Source organism: Lepidochelys olivacea, assembly GCF_965140295.1.
Source record: "Lepidochelys olivacea isolate rLepOli2 genome assembly, chromosome: 2".
Classification (NCBI taxonomy): Eukaryota; Metazoa; Chordata; order Testudines; family Cheloniidae; genus Lepidochelys; species Lepidochelys olivacea.
Genome location: NC_140412.1, coordinates 44,120,025 through 44,146,520, shown reverse-complemented (window position 1 = coordinate 44,146,520; position 26,496 = coordinate 44,120,025). Strand labels below are relative to the sequence as shown.

The 26,496-nt window shown below is 42.7% G+C and overlaps 2 protein-coding genes across 5 annotated transcripts in view; both read right to left on the bottom strand.

Moving 5' to 3' along the window:
- Nucleotides 1-26,496, bottom strand: part of RAD54B (RAD54 homolog B) — a 126,431-nt gene that overhangs the window by 59,555 nt on the left and 40,380 nt on the right. Inside the window, exon 1 of one of the 4 annotated variants that reach the window (XM_084618378.1) lies at nucleotides 4,351-6,367. The exons of the other annotated variants lie outside the window; for them this stretch is intronic. Within the exon in view, the coding sequence (XP_084474504.1) occupies nucleotides 4,351-4,369 (19 nt within the window). The 5' untranslated portion in view covers nucleotides 4,370-6,367. Of the gene's footprint in view, nucleotides 1-4,350; nucleotides 6,368-26,496 lie in introns of those variants that run through there. 4 annotated transcript variants of the gene reach the window in all.
- On the bottom strand, nucleotides 12,582-25,619 carry FSBP (fibrinogen silencer binding protein). The gene is made up of 2 exons (XM_084618379.1): nucleotides 25,008-25,619; nucleotides 12,582-13,444 (listed from the first exon to the last, which is right to left on the bottom strand). The coding sequence occupies exons 1-2, from the start codon at nucleotides 25,376-25,378 to the stop codon at nucleotides 12,925-12,927; spliced, it is 891 nt and encodes a 296-aa protein (XP_084474505.1). The 5' UTR covers nucleotides 25,379-25,619; the 3' UTR covers nucleotides 12,582-12,924.

Here is a 26,496-nt window from a genome sequence, read left to right as displayed (position 1 = left end):
GGAAGGGAAGGATGGAAATAAAGTGCAAGATGTTTCCCTGTGGAGCAGGGATACATCTTGCACTTTAGAACACATCGATCTGTGGTAACACATCAATCTGCGGTAATATGGGACCAAGCAGATGGGATAGCCAGTCAGAAAAAAATGAAGGAGAAACTTGCAAGAGTGGATCTGGTAGTCTATCCTCGACAAGGTAATCAAACATACTGCTTGGAATTTCTAGACTGCCTCCAGGAACCTGCCATAGATGAAAACTGAAGAGGTAGAGGTCTCCTCCTATGTTTTTTTCCCCCCCTTGGCTGAGCTGCTGCTCTCCTGCTCTACCCTTACGCAGCCCAGGTGGGTGGGGAAAGTGACATGGATGCAGCATTCCTGATGTCGTTCCTCACTCCCTCCCTCACAACCCCCATAGGAGAGAGCGGAGAAGCAGCGTTCAAGGGGAGGAGCGAGCAGCAATGCCAGCTGCTCCATGCATCCAGGTCTGTTTCCCCACAGGGGCACAGTAGAGGGGTGCAGGGGTTAGGGGTGTGGGAGGGAGAGTGCAGGGGTTGGGATGCAGGAGGGGGGCGCAGGGGTTGGGACAAAGGGAGCACAGTTTAGGGGTTGGGGAGCCCACAGGGACCAGGGGCAATTGTGGGGCACCCATGGGAACCGGGGCACCAAAATACAAGTTCGCCCAAGACACCATTTTTCCTAAGGCCAGCCCTGAAAGCAAGCCAACACACTCCAACTACCGACCACAGGTAGTAAGATGGAACCGAGGATGGTGCAAGATGGCTCCACCCTTTATACCATCATGGAGCAGCATAGGGCACATGCACCACACCGACAGGTAACACTGAGGAAAAAATCTCTGATTAGTGCACTGCGCACACACACGCCTGAAGAGGAATGGACATGTGCAATCATTGAAGAACCATCTTCAGTTCCATCCTGGGCTCTGGAGGGGAGTGTTCTCTAGTGGGCACAGACTCTTATGCATCTTCCTCCAAGTGTGACCCCCTTCTGCTCCACCCCCTCCAACTTGCCCCTGTTCTGACTCTACCCTAACCCTGGCTCCTCATCTTAGTCCCATTTGCTTAACCTAGGCAGTCCCAATTTCCACTATTCATGATTCTTATCGCTGTCCCAGTCTCCTTGCCCAGCCATTGCCAGTTCCCTTGTGCGCACCACCTAGCTCCTTGTCCTCAGTTTCCTTGCCCAGTCAGTCCTATCTCCCTTCCTGCCAGCTCCTCATCAGATATGTCTCTCCCACCGCAGCATTGCCTCCAATCATCCTCCACCCATATTCCCCATCCCCACTGACTCCCAGTCTCAATTGCTCTCCCCCAGGGTCCTTGTCCAGTATCAGTGCTCCTCCCCATCCCACCTTCCATCTCCTTGTTCCAGTAACTTTGCCCAGTCAGTCCCAGTTTCTCCCTCATACTCCGGTTTCTCGTCAGGTCTGTCTTCCCCCTGCAACTCCTCCATCTCACCCCACGGGTTCTCATCCCAGTCTCCTTGCCCAGCCAGTCCTAGTCTTCCCCATACCTAGTCATCCCATATATCCCCCGTACTTATAGCTCCCAAACCCTCCTCCATTTCCCTACCAGGATCCTTGCTCAGCCAGTTTCAATCTCCCCCCAGGTCCCAATCTCCTTGCCCAGCCATTACCAGTTCCCCACCCCTCAACTCTCAATATTCCTCTCCATGCCACCAGCCTCCTCCACCTCCCCCAAGGCTTTTTTGTACTAATCTACTTTCATCCCATCTCCCTGATCTGGGTCTCATCCCCTTTGCATTGAAATTGGACAGCTTCCTCCTCCTATGCTGCCTGGGCACAGCAGGGCACAGAGTATAGGAGACATTCTCCCTGCTCTTAGTTCAGATGCCCAGACCTGGCACTGCGGGAAGCAGCCCAAACCTGCAATTGCAAATCTTGCCCCACACTGGCACTTTCACTGCACTGCAGCAGTGTCCACGCATCATTTTATGGCAGGGAAAGCTGTTGCAATGTAGTTCACACCTTGGCTTTATCACACAGTTACTCGCCATATAGACAACCTCTTAACAGTTAATTATAGGCAGTGCAGGTAGTACCAGCTATAGTTATATTTCCATTATAAAACACTGTGTTCAATGACTTATAACTTTGCCAAATTTTAACCATTCAGGCTGAAATTTCCCATGTAGGGTGTGTGCTTAAGGCTGAATTTTTTTAAAAAAAGTTTTAGCTAAAATGGTTCTCCATTTGAGGAGATTCTTAACTTATAAGTGCTTAACTTTACAACCTTAACTTTTTAAACATTTTCTTTTGTTTTTTATAAAATATATGTGTTCATTAAACTTAAACAATATGGAGAATCAAAGCTATAACAAACTCCCTTCAGTTTGAAGAAGCTTTTGTGCCAAAAGCATTGGAACCATAAGTAACAGAAATAGTTTGGACCATAATGTGTATTTTATACAGAAATGAATGTACACAAGAACCTATTTAACAAATAATTAACAGGCACAAATATAGCAAAGTATTTGTTTTCTATTTTAAAACATATATTCTAACTGGTATGTTTAAAGGTCAACAAGAAGCCAGGTGAACCAAGATAAGGTGAACCAAGATAAGGACTAAGTGACCACAATACTTATTAAATGCTGGTTAGAAGTCACAAGGAGACAGAAGAGTGATTCTAGCTTACCAACTGAAGTGAACAGAATGGAATTACTGATATACAGCTGTTTTGTCCTAATGTTTCATTAACTGCTACATTCATCCAAGCAAATGATTAAAATTGGTCTATACCACTGTGTAATGGATTGATTAAATCAATTTATAATTTATCAAAGAATGCAGAGAGATTCTACCTGAATGAACACATTTTCAAAGAAAGAAAACAGAGAAGTTGCAACTTAAAAGGTAAACAGAGATATGCAAAACTTGGCCAAGCACTACACCTTGAACCTTATAAATACTATTACCTAGTCATCTTTATTCCTTCCCCTCTCTCTCTCATTTTTAAATTCTATTTCAGCTAATGAAACTTATAAATTTATAATAATTCAAGTGTGTAATTTAGCTAAGCAACATATATATAAGAACCATGAGAAATGTGGTTGTGTAACTGGTTAATTAAAATTACTCAACTAGTTTGTATTTTATAACTGTATGGTTCTCATATACCCAGTCAGCCAAGGAAACACCATTGTCAGTGTTACACCCACCAGGAGATCTTTGAACACATCAGGGTCCAAGAGATTATTCCACATAACCATAATGTTGGGTGGTATCAGATCCCACATTGCAGAAGGAGGACAGGTACACTGGAGAATGTCTATGGCATTCCATGGTTGCAGAAGACAAAGCATTCCCGCCATTTCACTCTCTCCTCTCCTCTCCCAAAGTAAGAATCACAATCATCTCCAAACTTGGTAGAGTACAGAATGACTGTGGAGGATCCATAAGCCGGATCAACGGAGAAGTTTAGCTAGCTAAAACCCAGTAAAATCTAAAGAAGTCATATCCTTGCTACTAATGGAACTTTGTTCAGGCCACATGGACTCCACTTTAATAAAGAACACCATTTAATCAATAAAGTCAGTCTGACTGGGATAAAACTGAGTGTTTTCATTTTTACTATTAATCAGCAAGACGCATAATTCACAGGACATCTTAATTTCAGTAATCTGTTACACAAAGAAGCTCCGTTAAAATTCTAAAATGTAACAATAGTAAATAGCAAACACTGTGTCAAAATGTTATGCAATGAGCTTTTCAGATGATTTAAAAACAAATTCAAAAGGAATAAAAAAAACAGATCAAAAATGTGTATTATGAAGCACATGTACTACATTGCTATCTTTTAAATTGCATTTTCAACCTTTAAAATACAAGTTCTTTCTAAAATAAACTCACTATTCTAGGGTTTCTATTTATTTCCATCCAAAGTATTTAAAAGAAGTCAATATGCTAGAACAATAATTATTTAAATTCTCTCCGGTTGCAAGGATTTTTTGTTTATTATTATTTTATCACAACTAGAATTGATCAACCCTATAATACCGTGGAATAAGATAAGAAATTAAACCAAAAATATAGTGTGCTGTTAAAGCTTTTTTAAACATGGAAATTTAAGAATTGAAAATATATTCAGCTTAATGCCTGTAGAGCTATGTAAAGTTTAACATTTCCATAACACGTGTTTTTAACTGAACACTGTGGAACAAAGCAATTTTCAAAAATATGGAACAAATTCCAAAATTTGTAATCTCTCTTTACTTCCTGGATTTTGCACCCCAGCCCACCTTTCCCTCCATCATGGCATCCGACTACCTTGTTAAAAGGAATTAGAGATGAAATAAGGGAAGATTACTCACCAACAAACCTGTTTGTCATATCCTCTCTTCTCCCACTCAGCAATAGCTCTTACAGACAGTATTATGGCTTCACCTATTGGGAAGCTGGGGGCAAAAGGTCTGTCAATCAAAGACAATATATAAACTCTATTCTGTCCAGTGAGAAAAAAATATCTAAACTGGGATGTAAGATACTAAGGTGTAGGCAGTACTGTTAGGCTGGTGTCGTGGAATCCAGAGGCGGCTACAAGGAAGTGGTCAGAGTAGTTGTGAGAGCTGAAATCAGAAGACAAGAGTCAGGGTAGAAGTCAGGCTGGGGTTGGAGTCCGAAGATCGGAGAGTGAAATGAGATGACACAAGGCAAGGTCTGGAGTTGCAGCGAGCCAGAAGTCTGTGTGGTTGCCCAGACAACTTTCTGGGGCACGCTTCAGGGTTAAAAAGTAAGAGTGGTCCAATCAGAGGACACCAGGGTGCTGCTGCTCTGGCCCCTTTGGGCAGTACTTCTTGCAGCACCTAACTGCCACAATGGTCCTGGGATGTGGCTCTGCATGACTTCCTGGGGGCGATGTGGGAACATCAGTTGCTCCAGGTTTCGCTGACCTAGATTCTAGTGCTGTGGATTCTTAAACAGGAAAATAGCAACAGAGATGAAAGAAAATAATTGGCAACACCCCAAGTTAGAAGGCGGGAGAGATGGAGGACAAAAGAAGAGAGAACTATGACAAACAGGATTACCTGTAAGCAATACTGCCTTGTCATTTTGTAGATCCCAGTTCTCCCATTTTACCTGGCAATGGTCCTTACAGACAGCAACTGTATCCCAAAACTTATCTGTACAGTAGCCAAATGCAAGAGTCTGCAGCAAAAGACTGGACCATCTGGTAGTGGTGGGTGAAACTAAGTAGCTGCCTTGTTAGTAGTACAAACAGGCATTTAAACCTGCCAAGCCCAAAATATTATCATTACTCAAGAGCAGTGACACTTCTGACATGAGGATGAGATTTCATACCTTGGTCATAAAGAACAACGCTCTTGCTCCTTCTGGGCAATAGCAGGTTGCCTTGCCTTTATTACAGCTCTGAATACAATATTTTTAAGAGTTTGTATAATATTTGACATGACCACGCACTCAGGGAGAAAAACAGTTGGACACAAAGGGAAATTAGGGAGATAATCAATTAATTCAAATCACTCACTGTTGAAAGAGAGAGATTCAATAGCAACTAGAAGTGCCTCCTTGAGAGAAAGCAATTTCAGAAATGCTTCTCCCAGTTTCAGAAGGGACACCTACAGACATCTGAAAAACTAATGACAAATGTCTGAGGGCTAACAGGCCAGTACTTTGGTTCCCAGCTCAATGTGAAGAGACTGCTTTCTCCTGCAACTGACAATGTCCCTTACCTGAATGATCTGCATATTGCAGCAATTGCAGCAAAATAACCTTCAACCCTCCATATAGAAAGTAGAGGACTTGAAGGGAGCATAATTGTGCATCCATCCCTCTCTCTAATACCTAGCAGATAAAGGAATGGTCAGCTACTTTGGTGATAGGCACTATAGAAAACCCTAAAATAGAGGGAAAGATCGATGTCCCAATCTGAGTGTACAAATTTAAGTCCAATTCCTCAAGGACAATAAGGCCATTGTGGAGAAACTAAATGAATTCTTTACATCGGTCTTCACAGCTGAGGATGTGAGGGAGATTCCCAAACCTGTGCCATTCTTTTTAGGTGACAAATCTGAGAAACTGTCACAGATTGGGATGTCCTTAGAGAAGGTTTTGGAACAAATTGATAAACTAAATAGTAATAAGTCACCAGGACCAGACAGTATTCACCGAAGAGTTATTAAGGAACTCAAATGTGAAATTACAGAACTAATAACTGTAGTTTGTAACATTTAAATTTAAATCAGCTTCTGTACCAAATGACTGGAGGATAGCTAATGTGATGCCAATTTTTAAAAAGAGCTCCAGAGGTGTTCCTCGCAATTACAGGGCGGCAAGCTTGACTTCAGTATCGGGCAAACCAGTTGAAACTATAAAGAACAAAATTGTCAGACACATAGATGAATATAATTTGTTGGGGAAGAATCAATATGTTTTTTTAAAAAGGGAAATCATGCCTCACCAATATACCAGAATTCTTTAAGGGGGTAAACAAGCATGTGGACAAGGGGGATCCAATGGATATAGTGTTCTTAGATTTTCTGAAAGCCTGTGACAAGGTGCCTCACCAAAGACTCTTAAGCAAAGTAAGCTGTCATGGGATAAGAGGGAAGGTCCTCTCATGGATCAGTAACTGGTTAAAAGATAAAAAACAAAGGGTAGGAATAAATGGTCAGTTTTCAGAATGGAGAGAGGTAAATGGAGTCCCCAAGGGTCTGTACTGGGACCATCCTATTCAACATATTCATAAATGATGTGGGAAAGGGGGTAAACAGTGAGGTGGCAAAGTTTGCAGATGACACAAAACTACTCAAGATAGTTAAGTCCCAAGCAGACTGTGAAGAGCTACAAAAGGATCTCACAAAACTGCGTGACTGGACAACAAAACGGCAGATGAAATTCAATGTAGATAAATGCAAAGTAATGCACTTTGGAAAACATAATCCCTACTATACATATAAAATGATGGGATCGAAATTGGCTGTTACCACTCAAGAAAGAGAATTTGCTGTTATTGTGGATAGTTCTCTAAAAACATCCATTCAATGTGCAGCGGCAGTCAAAAAAGCTATCAGAATATTGGGAACCATTGAGAAAGGGATAGATAATAAGATAGAAAATATCATATTGACTCTATATAAATTCATGCTACACCCACATCTTGAATACTGTGTGCAGATGTGATCGCCACATCTCAAAAAAAGATATATTGGAACTAGAAAAGGTACAGAAAAGAACAAAAATTATTAGGGGTATGAAATGGCTTCCACAGGAGGAGAAATTAATAAGACTGGGACTTTTCAGCTTGGAAAAGAGATGACTAAGGGGGGATATGATAGAGATCTATAAAATGTTGTCTGGTGTGGAGAAAGTAAATAAGGAAGTGTTATTTACTCCTTCTCAACATAAGAACTAAAGGTCACCAAATGAAATTAATAGGCAGCAGGTTTAAAACAAATAAAAGGAAGTATTTTTTCATACAAAGCACAGTCAACCTGTTGAACTCTTTGCCAGAGGATGTTGTGATGGTCAAGACTATAACAGGATAGGTCCATCAAAGGCACATTAGCCAGGATGGGCAGAGATAGTGTCCCTAGCCTCTGTTTGCCAGAAGCTGGGAATGGGCGACAGGATGGATCACTTGATGATTACCTGTTCTGTTCATTCCCTCCAAAGCATCTTGCATAGGCCACTGTCGGAAGACAGGATACTGGGCTAGACCAGAGGCGGGCAAACTATGGCTCGTGGGCCACATCTGGGCCACAGGACTGTCCTGCCCCGCCCCTGAGCTCCTGGCCCAGGAGGCTAGTCCCCGGCCCCTACCCTGCTGTCCCCACTTCTGTGCAGCCTCCGCATGCCACGCTGCCAGCACTCTGGCCCGCCACTCTTGCAAGCTCCCGCCACTCCGAGTGGCATGGTAAGGGGGTGGAGGGGTTGGATAAGCGGCAGAGGGTCCTGGAAGCAGTCGGGACAGGGGGCATTGGATAGGCGTGGAAGTCCCAGAGGGGCTGTCACGGGGTGGAGGTGTGGATAGGGGTCGGGGCAGTTGGGGACGGGGAACAGGGGGTGGTTGGATGGGGTTGAGGTTCTGGGGGGGAGTCACGGGACAAGGAACAGGGGGGGTTGGATAGGCATGGGAGTTCCGTGGGGCCTGTCTGGGGGCAAGGGTGTGGCTAGAGGTCGGGGAAGTCAGTGGACAGAGGTCCCGGAAGGTCGGGGACAAGGAGCAGGGTGGGGTTGGATGGGTTGGAGGTTCTGAGGGGGGGCAGTCAGGGGGCAGGAAGTGAGAGGGGGCGGATAGGGAGCAGGGGCCAGGCTGTTTGGGGAGGTACAGCCTTCCCTACCCGGTCTTCCATACAATTTCACACCCCAATGTGGCCCTCAGAACAAAAAGTTTGCCCACCCCGGGCCAGACGGATCTTTGATCTGACCAGTATGGCCATTCTTATGTTTTTACTCCTTCTCCAGGAGGAAACACCCCAAGCTACATCCTCCAAAAATCCTACAGTGAAATACCATCTTCATTCAGCTTCGAGGATGTCAAGGCTAGGTGACATGAGCTGGGGAAACTGACTTGTCTCTGGAACAGATGCTCCAGGTGAAGGGCATTTATCAAGGAGGAGAACTTGGTGATACTCCTGTTCTCAAAGATGAAGAGCAACAAAAGAGGCAGTCGTATCATTTCTGACATGTCTTATTTTTCTCCAAAGTCCTGAGTCAAGAGGAAAGGAGGGGAACACTATCACAGTTCCTTGCCTCAATCTCAAGCAAATGAATATATCCCTCAAAATTGGGATTGCAGCTCTTTCCTGGACTTGTTTAGTATGGTTATCTTGCTGGAAGCACACTCATAAACTGTTCGGAGACCCCACGAAGGTGAAGGCTGCACTCGCTCATCCTTGCTAAAGGTACACTTTTCTGCGGCAGACAGGGATAGAGGCACTGGTAAGGTACAGAGACTGGGGAGGGAGAAGGACAGAACATGGTGCTGTGTTTTCCAAGCTGCCTGATATTATATGTTAGTTCAGTTAGGCTGTGTACTGGAACAGAGAAGTTCCTAAGACTGCAGGTCCAGAAGAACTGCCTAAGGGTATGCCTACACAGCACACTCCTGATGGCAGTGTGTAGAGTACGTAAACTGCATGCCCCCCACAAATGGGTATAAACAACATTCTAGATAATAAGGCACTGTTTAGGCGCATCAAGACATGCCAAAACTCACTCTCTACATGCCGAAACAGGGCCTCCAACATCAATACTGCTATTTTTAGCAGTGTAATATCCTGATGCCTCCCAACTGCCGGAGTCTTTTCATGCAGTGGAGAGGCAGTGGCAAAAGATTCCAGCAGCAGGGAAAGACTCTGGCAGCAGGGAGACAGTGGGGAAAGGCTCCAGCAGCTCCCCATGGCAGTGAAAGTGGGAAGTTGCCACAGTGAAAGACTCCATCAGTGCGGAAAGGCTCCCTCAGCTCCCCGCTGCATCCCCCTGGCCAGAGCCTTTCACTGCCATATTTAGCTACCCACTGTAGTGTGAACACAGCTTGTTTTTTGCTGCAGTGTAGATATACCTTAAAGCTGCAACATAACAATAGTGAATGTACACTTTCTAAGAAATGAAAGATGTCCAAGTCTAAGAGGCAAGTAATGTGATGATGCAACCCAGATATGGGTGCTAGAGAAGAAGTGCAGACCCATAATAATTGGAGGGAGAGAAGCACCAAATGTGGTTGCCTTTTTGATAGACTAAGAGAAGGAAAGGACATCTTCCATGGGAAAAAAAATAAAGTACATTTGAAGGAGGATGGCTAAAGGTAGAAGTAAACCCACATGACAAGGTGCAAGCAAACTGCAAAATGACCAAAGAATTGAAAGATCCACCATGATGAAATTAGAAAAAAGGAAACTGGAAATATGAGAAGTCTCTGGAGAGAAGATGCCGCTAGCACAAAGAAGAAGACAAAACTCCTTTCTCTTACAAACAGAACAGAAAAAATACAATCATAATATGGAGTGAGGATGGTGGAGAAAGCGTCTTCATGGGACCTCCATATTCTATTATGTCTTCATCCACCCAACTCTTTTCCTCCCAGAATCTAAAACGCTGGGGAGATTCTGCCAATTTGGTCTTTGCATCTACCTCTCCATTCCTGGTGAGAAGCCACCTGATGCTGGCAAAGAGTGGAAAGTTGCATGGTTCTGGCCCTCACAGAGATAACATCTGTAGAGAGAGATGTTGAAAGAAATGGACATTTATGTCGAAAAGCTTCCAAAGTCTATGCGGCGGGCTCTGATAACCAGTGTAGAGTGGGTTGTAGTCAAGACAACCACTGCAACACCATGAGCCCTATTCGACCTCATTCCGGCCTCTGTTGAATGTGGGACCACGTCTATGAGAACTTGGAACAAGAACATAGAAACAACTTGGCATCTACCCCATAACACTGGATAAGCAGAACCTAGATTCTCCGGCAAAGCCAGGTATTTCCATGCTATGAGGTAGGCACTGAAAATTTACTTTATGCTGGTTCCCATTCCTCAGAAGCCACATCCTGGATGGTAAAGTACAGCAGGAAGAATGCCTTTTATTTTTTAAAAAGTTTTCAGTCTTGTAGGCTCAGGAAAATGAATGTCCTGTGGAAGTGGTTCCAGCTCTACAAGATATATCAGTATCTTGGAATTGAAGAATGCTGGGGTTGGCCAGGGTGTGTACTGAAATCAAGGCTAGTTATTGGAGGTTAACCCTTCAAGGCATACAAAAGGCACAATACAGAGAATGGGGCTCTAATCTTAGGCCATGTCTACACTAGTGAACTTACGATGGCACAGATGTGCCAATGCAGCTGCGCTGCTGTAAGATCGTTCATGTAGCTGCTCTACACGAGATCTCTCCTGTCAACATAATAAAACCACCTAAATGAGCAGTGACACAGAGCTGTATACATGAGCACTTATGCTGGCAAAACTTATGTCACCCAGGTGTGTGTTTTTTTCACACACCTGAGCGACATAAGTTTTGTCGATATAAGTGTGAGTGTAGACGTGGGCTTAAAGTTCTGCTCTATCCTAAAGTGACTGTAGGGGGAAAAAAACAGTTTGTGGAGTTCCATATTCATTGAATCTCACTGATTTCGATTTCCTCAGGTTGCAAGTAAAAGATTTGTTTCCTCTCACTTTCCCACCCCACCCCTCCACCCGCTACCTCACCTAATTCCACAAATTCATCCTGGGTTCTGACAGTCAAGCTGGTTTCTATCCATCTCTCACAACAGCATCACAAATAAAGGTTCTTTAGGCTCAGTTAAGCCCTTAATTAAACCTATGCAATCCTACAGTCTTCAGACTGTGTTATCAGTCACACCTGCGGTTATAAAGATATCCTGAGTGGCCCAGGAGACCGACAAGTAGTAGCAGGGCTTACCTCATCTACTGATGCAGACCGCTGCCCCTCACCCATATGGAGAGACCCTGTGTGGGTAGAGAAAGCAGCTGATCTAAAGAGCATTGGTGGATAGAGTCATGAGTGGAAGCAGCCATAGGAGGGAATGGCCTCCTTATTGCTGCTTTTGTCCTCTCTGTGTTGCTGGGGCCCTAGACAGCAGACACAGGTAGAATGATATCTCCTTTGTTTTCTCTCTTTTTCCTTTACCCTGTATTTCATATCCTTTTCTTGTGCTAGAAGTTGGAGGAAGGGAAAATAGTGTTAGAAGAAATATGGAGTCAGAGGATTGAGGCAGGTGCTGCTCCATGATTCCAGAGGGCAGAAGGCAAAGAACCATGAAGAAATGGGCAGTCTGGAGCTTATGTAATAGCTATGATTGACAGGCATTTATTTGCCTCCCTGCTTCCTTGATAGTGGTCATAACAGTATAGGGACTATACTGCAAGCAAGGGATGTTGCTAGGAAGGATAGAAGAATGGATTTATTTTTTGTGTTTGGGATTTTTATTTGTAAATAAATAAAAAAAAAGTCGTACCACTCACAAAAATTATCCTAGATAATAAAGAATCTTACTTGGATTTTGGGTCACAAATTATTTATGTAGAGAAACTATGGCATTTTGGTAGCTATAGCATAACAGTGATGTTGATCCAAATGCACCTGCATCTGTCTTGGTTGCACATGTATCATAGTAATTATGCATGGAAATGAACAAATTAGATATCTTTCTAGTCACTTGCCAGTGTAATTACCACAATTGAATACACAATCACAGTAACTGTGCACACAAATTATGCATGCGTGCAGTTCTGAAAATTTAAATGTTGCCTTCAGCATTTCTATTTTGAAATTATCATATGGAAACTTTCATACACTGAATATTATAAAAGATGTTAAATTTTAAAAAGATATGTGTTCAACCTTTCCTCAGTTGAGCATTAAAAATAATCCAGTCAGTTTCCTATGTTCTCCAAGCTAATATAACACATTAGCAAAATCTCATCATTGCCATAGGCTTTACAAATTTAAAATGAGTGAAAAAGATATATAAAGAAACATGGCCTTTATTTCTTCTCTCTATATATATTTATTAACCTTCAAATAACTTCATAAAGAATATTAAAAGGATAAGAATTGCTTTAAAAAAAGAATAAAGCATAAAATCAACACCTTTAAGAACACCTGTCTAAATTTTCATTAGCTTGTTCCAGCTCTAATAAAGATCAGTGGAAGATTTCCAAAGGCAGTTTTTTATCTTACACACAGAGCTACAGCATCTGGTTATACTTCAGACTAGAAATATTGAGAAGACTCAAACCTGTGAAAGACATTTGACATTTTTGCTAATGTACATAAACAAAATGGAAAACATGCATTCGTTTTTCAAGGCTAGATTTTGATCCATCCAAATTAACATAAAAAATCATTTTGCTAGGCAAAAAGAATGTATTATAAAGTATCTCAGATTATATGACAGAGATGATAAATATTTAAAGACTGTTGTATTCTGGCAGATCACGTCGTAGTCTTATTGCCTTCAGCTTCTCTACTTTGATTTTTGCTTTCAGTAGCTCTTCTTCCAACTGCTGCTTTCTTTTCAAGCCATCCCTCTTTTCTTGGACATAAAGCCCAATTTTTCTTTGATTTTCTAAGATTATCTGATGCTCCTCTTTCAGCATTTGCAACATCTGTGGCTCATACCCACATGCTGGCCTAAAGCGTTCTCCAACCTCGAGCCTAAAAAAATCATCTCTTCTTGGGATGGGAGATGAAGACAACATCATTCTCATATCAACAGAAGACAGTGAAGTTGAAGGAGATCTCTCCATAACATGCACCAATTGGTGTTCTTCTCCTTGTTCAAAGTCCTCACTCTGCTGTGAATCTACAGCCAAGGAAGGAGGAGGTTTGACATCCTCTTCTGGTTCCAACTCCATTGTGACAGGATGGTGATCCAACACTGCTTGTGGGGAACTGGTACCAGCAACCATTTCTTTATCTATATTAGCGCTAAAACATATATATAATAATTAAGTCATTATCTGTAAACAAAAGCCATTATATACAAAAATAGGAGCAAATTTAATTTGTGATAAATATGGCAATTTCCTGCAATATATCTTGGAAGACCTTACTTTATTAAGGTGAGCTAGGACTGTATGCAACTTCCCTAGTGGGGAGAGGTGACAGATGTAAGCCCTGGGAAGTATATAGGATTTCAAGAGACTATACTGAGTTGTGCCAAATAAATGTGTACTTTTTGGGATAGAAAGTGTTAAGTGGATTTCCTGAGGAATCCCTAGGGAAAGGCTAATGCAAATTCCACAACTCCAGTTATGCATAAAAAAAACCCCAATACAGTCTTTCAAAGGTGCACCCTGAGGAGTCTGTTGATTACCTGTCACAGAGGACCAAGATCAGAAGATTGAGCTGTATTAAAAAAAGCAACTGATCTGCCCTGTCTCCGTTCTGTATCTAAAATGAAATGATAACCATCAGGAAAACCCAGTTAGGTGGGTTTAAAAGGACTAAAACTTACCAGAGCCCCAAAGCAGAAATTGGGGGTGACCTCTAATAACCTTTTTAGTCCAGGTGTAGGTTCTTTTATTGTTTTAATACGTTTTCCCCTATAATGCTTTTACCTTAAGAATAAATATACTTGCTTAGGAGTTGCAAGGTAATTTATAACTGTGGGCAACACACTGGTCAGAAAACAAAGCACAGGCCTTTTAAGGCAGTGTGGCTTGGTAGGGATATCAAAGTGTAAGGCAGGGAACTGTGCAGCCTTAAAAATCCCTGCTCAGGAGGGAACGAGATGTGGGTCTCCATCCAAGAGGGGGATGGCTGGGAGCCAGAAACCTGTAAGTAGGTGCCTTTGAGGGACAACTGTGGGAGAACAGAGGTGCGGTTATCCTGCAACTGTGACATAGCTAATCAAGAATAATTTGTTTAAAATGTTGCCCCTCTGCCAGATAAAATACAGGCAAAACCTCACCAGTACACTGACTGGGATTATCTCTCTCATAAAGATAGTCTCTCTCTCACTCTGTCTTCCTCCTTTGGGTATTATATTCTACCATGAAGGAGGCTACATAGATTAGACAGAACCAGCTTGGTGGGCCCTTCTTCTCCCACAGGATGGGTAAAGCAAAAGCTATCAGTGATAAGTAGGCAAGGGAGCAATGCAGGAGAAGAAAGTGAAAGTGACAGAAGCAGGCAACTCTTATGCACTAACAACAGAGTGGGATGGGAGAGAGAGAGAACAGCATTTAGATTTAAGTGGTCCCTGCTGAAACAGTTTCACTGCCACCTGATACTTCCTCTCCCCAGCGCCACCCTCATCCACTCCTCCTCTGACCTAGAATGCTACTCATTTCTGAAAACAGCCCTGGTAGAAAAACATATAAGCCCATCACTTTAAACCTTTACTTTTCAAGGGTTATAGCTCCTATTTTATATGAATAAGAATACAAATTGTATTTTCCTATGTTAATATTAACTAAAGTCTTTTCGCTTAATTTATCTTACAAGAAGTTGACCAAAAGCAAATTTTAAGAGAAAAAAATTCCTAATAAATGGAATCTCAAAATATAAATATTATTTTGTCTGTTGAACCATGGTCCATCTCGCCCAGCATCCTGTCTTCTGACAGTGTCCAGGACCAGATGAAATTTACTAAGTGCTCCATCCTCAGTCATCTAATCCCAGTTTCTGACAGAGGTTTAGAGCATGGGGCTACATCTCTGACCCTCCTAGTTAATAGCCATTGATGGATCTATCCTCCATGAATTTATCTAATTCTTTTATTCAGTTATACTTTTGGCCTTCACAACATCCCCTGGTAATGAGTTCCACAGGTTAACTGTGCACTGTGCACTAGGAGCAGCCAGGACAGGTCGCCGCTTGTGGGGACCCACCCGAGGTGAGTGGCTCCTGGATCCAGCACTATGCATCCCCTCCCACACCCAAACTCCCTCCCAGAGCCCACGCTCCAAACCCCTTCCTGTACCCCAACCCCTTGTGAGCTCTGCACCAACCAGACTATAAACCAGAATTTTAATGAAGCTCAAATCCCGGTTTATAGAGCTTTCCGGTTGGTGAAGTGCCAGATAAAACAGCTTTTATTGTATTATCACTTTCTGGGCCAGATCCATTTAGGATTAAATCAATAATTGCCCATCCCCTTGTGGATTCCAGGACTAGCTGCTCAAAGAAGTCATCATTAATGGTGTCTAGAAATTTTCTCTCTGCATCCCGTCCTGAGGTAACACACTTCCAGTCAATATGAGGATAGTTGAAATCTCCCCTTATTTTGAGGTTTTAACTGTTCTGTTTTTGAAGACTTTCTAACCTTCATGAGTACTTCTCAATCACAATAACCATCCTGGCCAGGTGGTGGTATGTTCCTCCCGCTATGCTCATTATTCAAGCATGAAATTTCTATCCATAGAGATTCTATAGTATTGTTTGATTCAGTCAAGATTTTTACTATATTTGACTCCATGCTTTCTTTCACATGTAGTGCCACTCCCCCACCAGCACAATCTACTCTGTCGTTCCTATATATTTTGTACCGATATTCCTGCATCCCACGGATTATCATAATTCTACCAAGTTTCTGTGATGACTATTATATCAATAGCCTTATTTAATACCAGGCAGTCAGGTTCACTCATCTTAGCTTTTTAACTTCTTGCATTAATATACAAACAATTTTAAATTTTGTCAATATTTAGCTGTTTGCCTTCATGTGATGTAACTGAAAGGCACTCTTTTTCATTTAACTGTTTCTCTTCAGATCCTACCTGTACTTTATCAAATTCTATCCTCTTCTCTTTACTAGGTTTTAAAGTATTCCCTTTATAAATCCTCCCCTAAGGGGTGTGTCTGTCTGAACCATGTGTTCTTCCACATCTGTCAGCTTTCTTAATTTTAAAACTCCTTTTTTTTTTACATTCCAGAAATCTGGTTCCATTTTGGTTTAGGTGGAGCTCATCCTACCTGTATAGAGCCTCCTTTCCCAAAAGATTCTCCAGTTCCTAATAAACCCAACTCCCTCCTCCAAACTCCATCACCTCATCCACATACTGAGACCCTGTAGTTCTATTTGTTTAACTAGCCCTGCATGTGGAACTGCAAGCATTTCAGAGAATGCTACTAATGGGTCCTGGACTTTAATCTCTTACCTAGCAGCCTGAATTTGGCCTTTAGGACCTCTCTCCTACCTTTCCCTATGTTCCTGGTACCTATGTGCTCCCCAGCACTGCACAGAAGTTTGTTTAGATGTCTTGAGAGGTCTTCAGACCTGGCAGGTTATTCACCATATGGTTCTCCCAGTCATCACAAATCCAACTATCTATATTTTTAATAACTAAATCCCCCATTACAATCACCTGTCTTCCTAATAACAGGGGTCCCCTCCCACAGAGAGGTATCCTCAGTGTGAGAAGATACCAGGACATCATCTGGAAGGAAGGTTCCAACTATGGGATTGTTTCCCTCTGCTCCAGCTTGATGTTCTCCTTCCCTGAGATTTCATCCTCCTCAACTGACAGATGAAGGGGTGGGACCACTCTACTGCATCCCAGAAAGTCTCATCTATGTACCTCTGTCTCCCTTAGCTCCTCCAATTAAGCCATTCTGGTCTGAAGAGCCCAGGCATGAACTTTATGGGCCATGAGCAACTTGCACCAAATGCACACATTTGCTACCTACCCACAAGGAAGTAATCATACATGCTGCACTAAATGAAATAAACTGGAGAGCCCCCCACTCTGCTGCTGGACTTCTGCCTGCATTATTTTTTCTCTTGCAGTGTGTATGTGTCTGTCTGTGTGACCTGAGTAGCTGTAAGGTAGCAAGAGAGTCATAGCATGGAGTACAGGTGGGAAATCAGTCAGGGAGGAGGAAGGCTGGCCAGCCAAGAAAGTTAAGAAGTACAAGAATTAGGACCCATACACTCTTAATTGCCCCCCTAGTGCATATGCATTATGATATAGTTTTTAATTACATGATTACAAATTATTTTTTTCCACAGGACCCTTCTCTTCTTTAGTGCATAGGACGGATGATGCTTACTTAATGATCAGCTATTCAATATTTTGGTTATCCTCCTTGCTGAATGTGTGACCCTAGGCCACATTTACTGCACACTTTTTAAATCCTGCTCTTAAGACAGAATTATTAACTTCCTTATGGACTTTTCTATGGTGCTTATCTCTACAGAATCTGAATGCTTCACAGATATTAATGAATTTATTTTCAAAACACTCCCATGAAAGTGGTATTACAGTATTATTATTCCCATTTTACAGATGAGGATCTGCCTAGAGTCCTGTGTGGCTACACAAATGTGTACGTGCATCCGATCCGCAAAAATTATCTGTGGATAACCGTGGATTTGCATGGCTCTACACTGGGGGCTGGGCTGAGGCTCCGAGGCATCCCCCCGCAAGAGCCCAGTCGGCGAGAGCTACATGGGCTGCTGTGGGGAGTCCCGTGCGGAGTCGCGGACCCTCTACCTGCCCTCAACTGGGGGGGAAGATGGCTGGGAGCTACTCTCGGCCCCTCCACCACGGGCAAGTGGAGGGTCCACCGCAGCTCCCCACGGCTCCCTGGCTGGGCTACACACTGGCCTGGCGAAGGGGTGGGGGGAGCCTGTGGAGCTGCCCCGGGGCTGCCAGGCCCCCTGCCCAGGGCAGGAGGAGGGTCTGCCGCGGCTCCCTGCAGCTCTCCGTCTGGGCTCCACACTGGCCTGGCCGAGGGAGGGGGAAGACCTGTGGAGCTGCCTGGGGGCTACTCGGGCCCCCCACCCAGGGCAGATGGAGGATCCGCTGCAGCTCCCCACACAGCTCATACCATGGCCAGACTGCGGCTTTGAGCCACCCCCCTTCCCTGCCGGTTCTGGGTCAGGGAGAGCAGCACTGGCAGCTGTGGGGAACCACAGCCCCCCACTCCCCACCCGCAGGGACTCGCCAGTGTCCCTGCCCCTCTGCCAAATGTCCCATCCCCTCGCCCAGTGTCCCTGCCCCCTAGCCCCCAGCTCAGTGTCCCTGTCCTCTAGCCTCTCCGTTCAGTGTCCCTGCCCCCCAGCCTCCCTGCCCAGGGCAGGTGGAGGATCTGTGCCATGGTTCCTCACAGCTGCCCACCCGGCTCTTACAGTCAGAGCCCTGAGCGGATACAAAATTTTTATCTGCATCCGCTATACGCAGAAAGGATATAAAGTGGATACCTGAGGATTTGCAGGGCTCTAGGTCTGAGGCTGTCAAGATTCCTTCCCCACTCTGAACTCTAGGGTACAGATGTGGGGACCTGCATGAAAAACCCCCTAAGCTTATTTTTACCAGCTTAGGTTAAAACTTCCCCAAGGTATAAACTATTTTACCTTTTGTCCCTGGACTTTATTGCTGCCACCACCAAGTGTCTAACAGATATAACAGGGAAAGAGCCCACTTGGAAACGTCTTTCCCCCCCAAATCCCGCCAAGCCCTACACCCCCTTTCCTGGGGAAGGCTTGATAAAAATCCTCACCAATTTGCATAGGTGAACACAGACCCAAACCCTTGGGTCTTAAGAACAATGAAAAAGCAATCAGGTTCTAAAAAGAAGAATTTTAATTAAAGAAAAGGTAAAAGAATCACCTCTGTAAAATCAGGATGGTAAATACCTTACAGGGTAATCAGATTCAAAACATAGAGAATCCCTCGAGGCAAAACCTTCAGTTACAAAAAGACACAAAAACAGGAATATACATTCCATTCAGCACATTCAGCCATTTAAACAAAACAGAATCTAACGCATATCTAACTAGATTGCTTATTAACTTTTTACAGGAGTTCTGACCTGCATTCCTGCTCTGGTCCCGGCAAAAGACAACACAGACAGAGAGAGAGAACCCTTTGTTTTCCGCCCCTCCAGCTTTGTAAGTATCTTGTCTCCTCATTGGTCATTTTTGTCAGGTGCCAGCGAGATTATCTTTAGCTTCTTAACCTTTACAGGAGAAAGGGTTTTTCCTCTGGCCAGGAGGGATTTATAGGTGGTTAGCCTTGCAGCATCTCCCATTAGCTAGCCTTTATATTTATGACAGAGGCACAGAGAGATTAAGGTCAAAAGTGCCCACTAATTTCGGATGCCCAATTTGAGGGCCTATGGCCTCATTTTTTTTTTTTTAACAGAACTTAGCATTAATTTTATAGCACTTTATTTCTTTAAAGCACAACTCTTGTCTTCAGTTTCAGCTTGAGTGTTCTGCACTTCTGTAAATCTAGCCCCACATTTCTCAACTTGGACACCCAGAAAATTAGGAACACATAGGCTATGTCTACACTAGAGACCCGACAGTGTCACAGCTGTATCAATGCAGCTCTCCACTGTAAGATCTCTACTGTACTTGCTCTATGCTGATGGGAGAGCTCTCCCATCAACATAATTAAACCACCTGCAATGACCGGTGGTAGCTATGTTGGCAGGAGTGCTGTGCACACTACCACTTATGCCAGGGACACTTACGTCACTCAGAGATATGTTTTTTTCACACCCTTGAGCAACATAAATTTTGACGACATAAGTGGTAGCGTAGACATGACCATAGTTACTGGCAACCTGTGAAAAGTTTAGTTTAAGTGAGTTGCCTAGCATCACATAAGACCCACAAAGGGACTTAGATGCTTAAATCCCAGTTTTAGGCATCACTGCAATCCACAGTTCCCTGTCTCAGCTGCTGCGTAATCCCATAGGCACCAAAACTCACTCAATGAATAACTTTTTTACGGTAGATGCCTATGTTTTCTCACTTTGAGCATGTACACTGCAGCCTCACTCTAGAAGTCCAGAAATCTAGCTCATGCCTAAGCCCCAGCAAAATCCACAAAGAAAGGGAAATGAGGTAGTCCCCTACCTATCTTCCCTATGCAACCCAAACAGGGGAACTAGACACCCTTGTTCACCTATCTGTCAGGTGGGTGCCCTAACCACCAAGCTACAGAGTTAGTCTCGCTCGCTCACTCTGCCCCAATGACTCTAATTATTTACCCAAAGTGGAGGAACAGATTCTATAGAAGAGACTGAGGAAGCCCCACATCAGAATATTCCATGTGTCTGTGGTTATGGCACTCTCCTAAGAGGTAGGAGACCCCTGCTCAAATCCTTTCTTCCCATCATACATAAGGGGGAATTGAACCCTGGTTTCCCACATCCTGGGTGAGTGCTCTAACCACTGAGCTAAAAGTCATAAAGGAGACACATCCACCTCCTTCTCCATTTTTTTGCTTAGGCAACTAAACTGCCTGACTCCAAGAAAGGGACTTCTGGCTGTAGAATGCAGAGATAGGCACCTAGATCTCAACTACAGGGAGGTGCCTAACTTCATGAGAGGGGAAGGCTTAGGACACACCCTTCTTGGCAGCATCTCCCATTAGCTAGCTTAGGCAACTCCCTGTCTAGTGTGCGGGCTTTTGTGGATCCCGTTCTTAGGCACCTATTTCTCCCTATGCATTGTATAGGGAGCATAGACACCTAATTCAGGCTATGTGGATCCCAGTGATGATAGTGGTTTTCTAGGAACCTGAAAGTCAAGCATTACAATGCTGAGTGTCACAACACCTAAATCCCTTTGTGGATCAGGGTCTCTGTGGCAGAGGCAGGAATAGAACCCAGTTTTCAAATGCCTTAACCATGAGACCATCCTTTCTCTTCATGCAAGACCCTGCCTCATTCACTACACACCTTTCAACTTGTACAACAAATGAGGCCCGGGGCCTACTGACAACTGCTTCATTCAATACACAGCCCAGATTAATTCCTTAAGCAGTGTACATCTTGTGTACTGAATGAGGCAGGGGTCCTGTGGGAAAAATAATGTGATCATGTAATTAAAGACTGTATTATAATACATACACAAAAGGGGGACAATTAAGGTTGCATGGGCCTTAATTCTTTTACTTCCTAACTTTTGAGTGCTTGACTTTACAACCTTAACATTCTTTTTGTATGCAATTTACTATATTTTTAAAAAAAGTAAACTAAAAAAACAAAATTCCAGCATGTGACACAATACTGCCAACCACATTGTTCACCACTAGGGCTGGAACTCTTAGATCCACAGTACAGACCTCTGCCATTTGAGTTAACCGAGTAAATGATATTCACAGTAGGTTCTCATCCTGTACATGGGCTAGTCATTAGGAGGAGATAAAGCAAACGTTTTGCCAGACAGTTTCACAGATATTTCCTGATAGCAGAAGAATGATGAAATGCTGGAATTTTTTGTTATTTCAGATTCTAAGGAGAGTGTAGTCTAGTGGTTACAGATCTTTCTGTCCCATTCCCATTCTCCCCTAGCAAGTCTGATCTTCTCTGCTCCTAGCCCTTCTTCACCCTGCCCCTGGGTAATTGTCCTCAGTCACAGTCTTTCCCCCACTCCCTTTCTCCATGCCCCAGTCTCTCAACCTCTCCACCCCTTCCTCCCAGTCTCTCCCACCATCCCCAGCCATCCCTCAGGTCTAGCTTCTCACTCCTCTGCATTTTATCCAGAAACCTTCCTCCTCCTTCTTGCTGTCTGGGTGCCAGCAGGCAAAGTACTGAGAGCATACAAAACTAAGTTTCTGTTCCATCCCCGATAGCTCTGAAGAGCAACTGCACAGAAAGTCCTGCTCAGCCCCTGCAGCTTCAGGCTGGAGCGTGCCCAGATAGAATTTTCAGAGTATTAAACTGCCACATGGTAACAAGCCTCTATTGAATATGTGCAAATAGATTTTCAGGGGATCCTAACTGAGCCTAGTTTGGATGGATTTTCATAAGGATGGCAAAAGGCACATCACTGACACCAGGGCGACCATCCTGCTTTAAAGCATGGAGGCAGTAGAGCTTCTTAATGAAAATTATTATTTGTACATTAGATACTGTACAAACACAGAATTAAAAAAATTCAGCCCAAGGCTAGCACTTGGTATGGAAACTTTCAACCCAAATTATTAAAGTTTAGCAAAGTTATAAGCAATTGAAAACAGGTCTTAAAATGAGAAGTGTTGGGCAAGCCTAATTATAGGTGTTGTTTCCTGCTTCACTTATAATAAATATAGTACCTCATTCCCTCTCACTTCACCCAAAAACTTCACTCTCTTGAGCCTCTTGTGCCCTCCAACCAGTAATGTTTCTCTCCCCAAGCAAGCACAGAGCATCATGCTCCATTCCCACTGCCAAGTACTACTGACAGTCTCTTCTCCACTGCTGGCTACATGCTGTTTTTCTTCCTGCCATAGCCTCAGCTCCTAATGTGGCCTTCCTCACCCTTCCTTGCTGTTCCTAGCCTGAGGCAAGGGGTGGAAACAAGTATCAGGAGAAGCAGGTTAAGCTAAAGAGAAAGAGAGGCTCCCAGAAAGGGGAGGTGAGGTTGACTGGGAGTTGATACGGTCTAGAACAGCCCAATGGTGAGAAATCTACACTGATCCACTACAGTGGACCCCATCAAGAAACTAGCAAAATGCTAAGCCTCCATGTGACTCAGACCTGTGGATTATTTCTAGTTAAAAGAACAGGAGTACTTGTGGCACCTTAGAGACTAACAAATTTATTAGAGCATAAGCTTTCTTGGGCTACTCTAAACCTAATTCTAGTTAGTTTCTTAAGAGCTAAACAACAGTAAGATAGAAGGTGAAAACAGAAAGAAGGAACTGTAATAAGAGAAGCTCTTCTTTGGCAGTTATAATGGGACTCCTGCCAATTCCACTGAAAGAAAGGGAAATAACAGTTACCATAATGGGGGTGGTATTTATAACCTTGAGGCACCCATGATTCACAGGTTTTGTTTAATTAAATTAAATTAAGATAAGAATTTCTTACCAGATACCAGGTGACATTAGGACTTTGTCACCTACTTATATATACCTCCAAAAACTAAGTCATGTTATAATGGGTTAAAACTGGTTATGTTTGGGTGGGGGGTGTAATTCGGGGTTAAAATGAAAGAATACAAAATAATAGTGCATTTTGCATAAATTATTTTAAAGTATTTCTCCAATACTTAGTGCACCAACTGGTATATTAGGGGAAATCATTTTGGGCCCCAATTCACTGTTCTCAGAGTCCTAACAATTTCAAATATGTTTGCGTTGCAGGAATCAAATTATGGAGATCACTGGCTCTTGAATATGCTGTGCATGAAAAGCACCATTACTATATACAAGTCCCGGTAACATCTATAGCTCTCAGACTAATTTTTTCATTACAGGAGGTGGTGATCAAAACATCACTTTTATACCTAATTAAAAAGGCTGTTTTGTTTTTTATAAGATCTTTTGAATTTTACCTATATGGGCATTCACCAGTAGCAACTAGGCTGCACTGGTGTTACAGATTTCTTTACAACAAAGCCCCACAAGAGCATGTTATTTCTTTTTTTTAAGAGCATCTGGCACGTTAGGATTTAGACAATTGTTACCATTCAGTTCAGTCATTGGCACCATGAATCAAACTTCCCATGTGTGCACATGTCAGCTTCCCTTAGAACACTTAGCTGTTGCACCAACCAACTATACGTAGTATCTGATTAATGGGAAGCCAACTTCACATATTATTTTGATCTGCTAATGAAAATAATGTAAAAATGTAGCTTTATCATGTTTACTTTTATCCTTGTTAGTTTAAAATATCTGCATCCAGAGGAAGCAAAATCTGACCCTGGCAGTTTCTGATCCTGGAAAGATCAATACTGTACCAGTAGAGTGTGTTGCAAGTCTGAACTGAGGGGCATTATAGCAGTTGTGGGGAGAAGCTTGCCCACTGCCTGCTTGTACTATGTCTGATTCAAATCTAGACAGTCTCCTACTTCATGGAGCACTAAAGAACTACAAAAGAAAAAACTTCTGATTCTGTAGCTCCTCAATCTCTGTCTATATGCTTCCAAACTGCCTAGCATACAATACATGTATTGTTATTTACAGTTTATTTTGCAATTAGCTTTGCTCTGGTTTTAGAAAATGTCAGCAAGTGAAGGAAAGGTAATCTGTACAAATCTATTTGTATTGTTAAAGGCACTTTACTGTATGGAGACAAAGTACTTAAGATCTGGATTCAATTAAAACATATTCAATATTTGCCTAATAGAATAATTTATGATACAGACAAGGTATACGAAATAGATTTCTTTGTTCCCTGAACTTTATATGGATCTTATGTAAACTGGTAATAGTTTTATATGCAGCAAGATGACTGCAGTATTACCTTAAATGGAGGAGAATAGCCATCAGTTCTTCGGTGTTTGAATAATCTGCCTATTAAAAGGTGAGGGAGGGGTAGAGGTTGGAGCTACTATTTCTCTGTGATTCCCTCTTAACCCTCACCTTCCAGAATATGACACAAGACACTGAAACAAGCTTTGAAACACAGCTGAAAATAGAATGCAATGTTAAGTCACCATAAAACAAAGGAAATAGTATCTTACTATTGTTTCCAATCCTTTTCAGCTCTGTTGTGGGTATTTGCTTTAGGACGCTGAACTCAAGTTAAGAATAAGACGTATAAAGTAGGTAGGAGGCGCTATAATTTTAATTTAATAACAAAGTAAAATGAATCTCACCTTTGTAAACTGCTCCTGTCTCTTAAACACACACTGGAAATCTGTGGAATCATCTCCACAACTTTCTTGGTTGGCTCAGAAATGCTGCTTTTATAATCTGAATGGGTCTCCTTTTGCTGCAATAGCTCCTGTTTGGCATATTCTTTGAGCCTCTTGTACAGCGTGCGCAGGCCCTGTGCAGTACGAGGAGGACGATCTACTCCGATGGCATTGTAGTTATCGGCTATGATATCCCAGCATTTGTTTTTTTCCACTATTACTGAATGCTTATTGGTATGTTCTTCAAGAATTTTAACATACGGCTTCACAAGTTTTAGCAAATCAAGCTTTTCAGATAAGGTAAAATTAGAAGATCTGGCCTTCCCAACCATTGTTATCTCTGAATTAAGGAGGCAGTTTTTGAAACCACCATGCAGTCCCTAGCTCTGCTCAGCTCTTTTTCACAAACAGAAAAAGATCAGGCTTAACTAGGCTAGTCTCATTTAGGCCCACGCCTACAAGGGAGGGTTTATTAAAATTCCTTCAGCTTAAGCTGACGCAGGTTCAGGAAATCTGCTTAAGCCAAGCCTGACCTACATAAGGCTTCAGACTGAAGACGACGGGAAGAAACAAGCAAAATACACTTTAGTATGAAGGGACCAGACACACAGGATTTAAAAACAGAAAGGTTTAAAGATAAGCATGTTACCCAGCTGAAATTTAACCAATTTAGCTTGAGTAAAAAGCTCTCACAGATCTCTAGCTGAAAAGCTGAAACTGCTCTGAGATTTTAAATGTAATATTGTCAAAAAAGCAACAATTGTTTTGTGTAATTTATTGATTGTTGAAATGAAACACAACAGCAGAAGAGAGAAAAACTAGAGAGATAAGTGTGGCGTGTGTAGAGAGATCCCTAACAGAGCCCCTGATCACTGTTCCCCAGCTGCTGTTCGCTCTTACAGCATTTGCATAATGCTAGTCCTGCTGTCAATCAGGAATTGCATATCCTCTAGCTAGTTAGGTTACACTCAGACTCAGACTTCACAGTAAAGCTAAGCTTCTCCTGCATTTTGCAGACTGCTTTAGCTACCTACACACAGGCGTTTTAAAGAAGCAGTCTGTTAATGATAAAACATTTATCTAGAGCAAAAACAAAAAAAGAGATATACATGAACAATGAATTGTCCTTTAGCTTCTGCCTGCAGCTGTGCCCTGCTAAAACATGCCTGTCCTGTAATGTGTATGTCATCAACATTCAGTCTGCAGTGCCTAAGAAATGGCATGATCTAACTCCCAGTCTGCATGTAATAAAGGTTACATTCAGTCATGACAGATTTACTGAGTGTATTACAGTGTGTGGATACTGGGATTTTCATACTATTCACCAGGAAAAAAAAAAATCTACTTTTATGATAATACTTCGAGGCATTCTTTCAGTGTCAAATATTTTTATTAACAAGATGTGCATACTGTACTAGTGCTAATCATTCTGCATAGCTAATATTTTTCA

What these genes read in the sequence shown, in the direction of transcription:
- FSBP (XM_084618379.1), bottom strand. Translation starts at nt 25,378, where the DNA reads ATGGTTGGGAAGGCCAGATCTTCTAATTTTACCTTATCTGAAAAGCTT. An exon ending in GACAGGAGCAGTTTACAAAG is followed by an intron (nt 13,445 to 25,007) that starts GTGAGATTCATT and finishes TATATGTTTTAG; the next exon opens with CGCTAATATAGATAAAGAAA.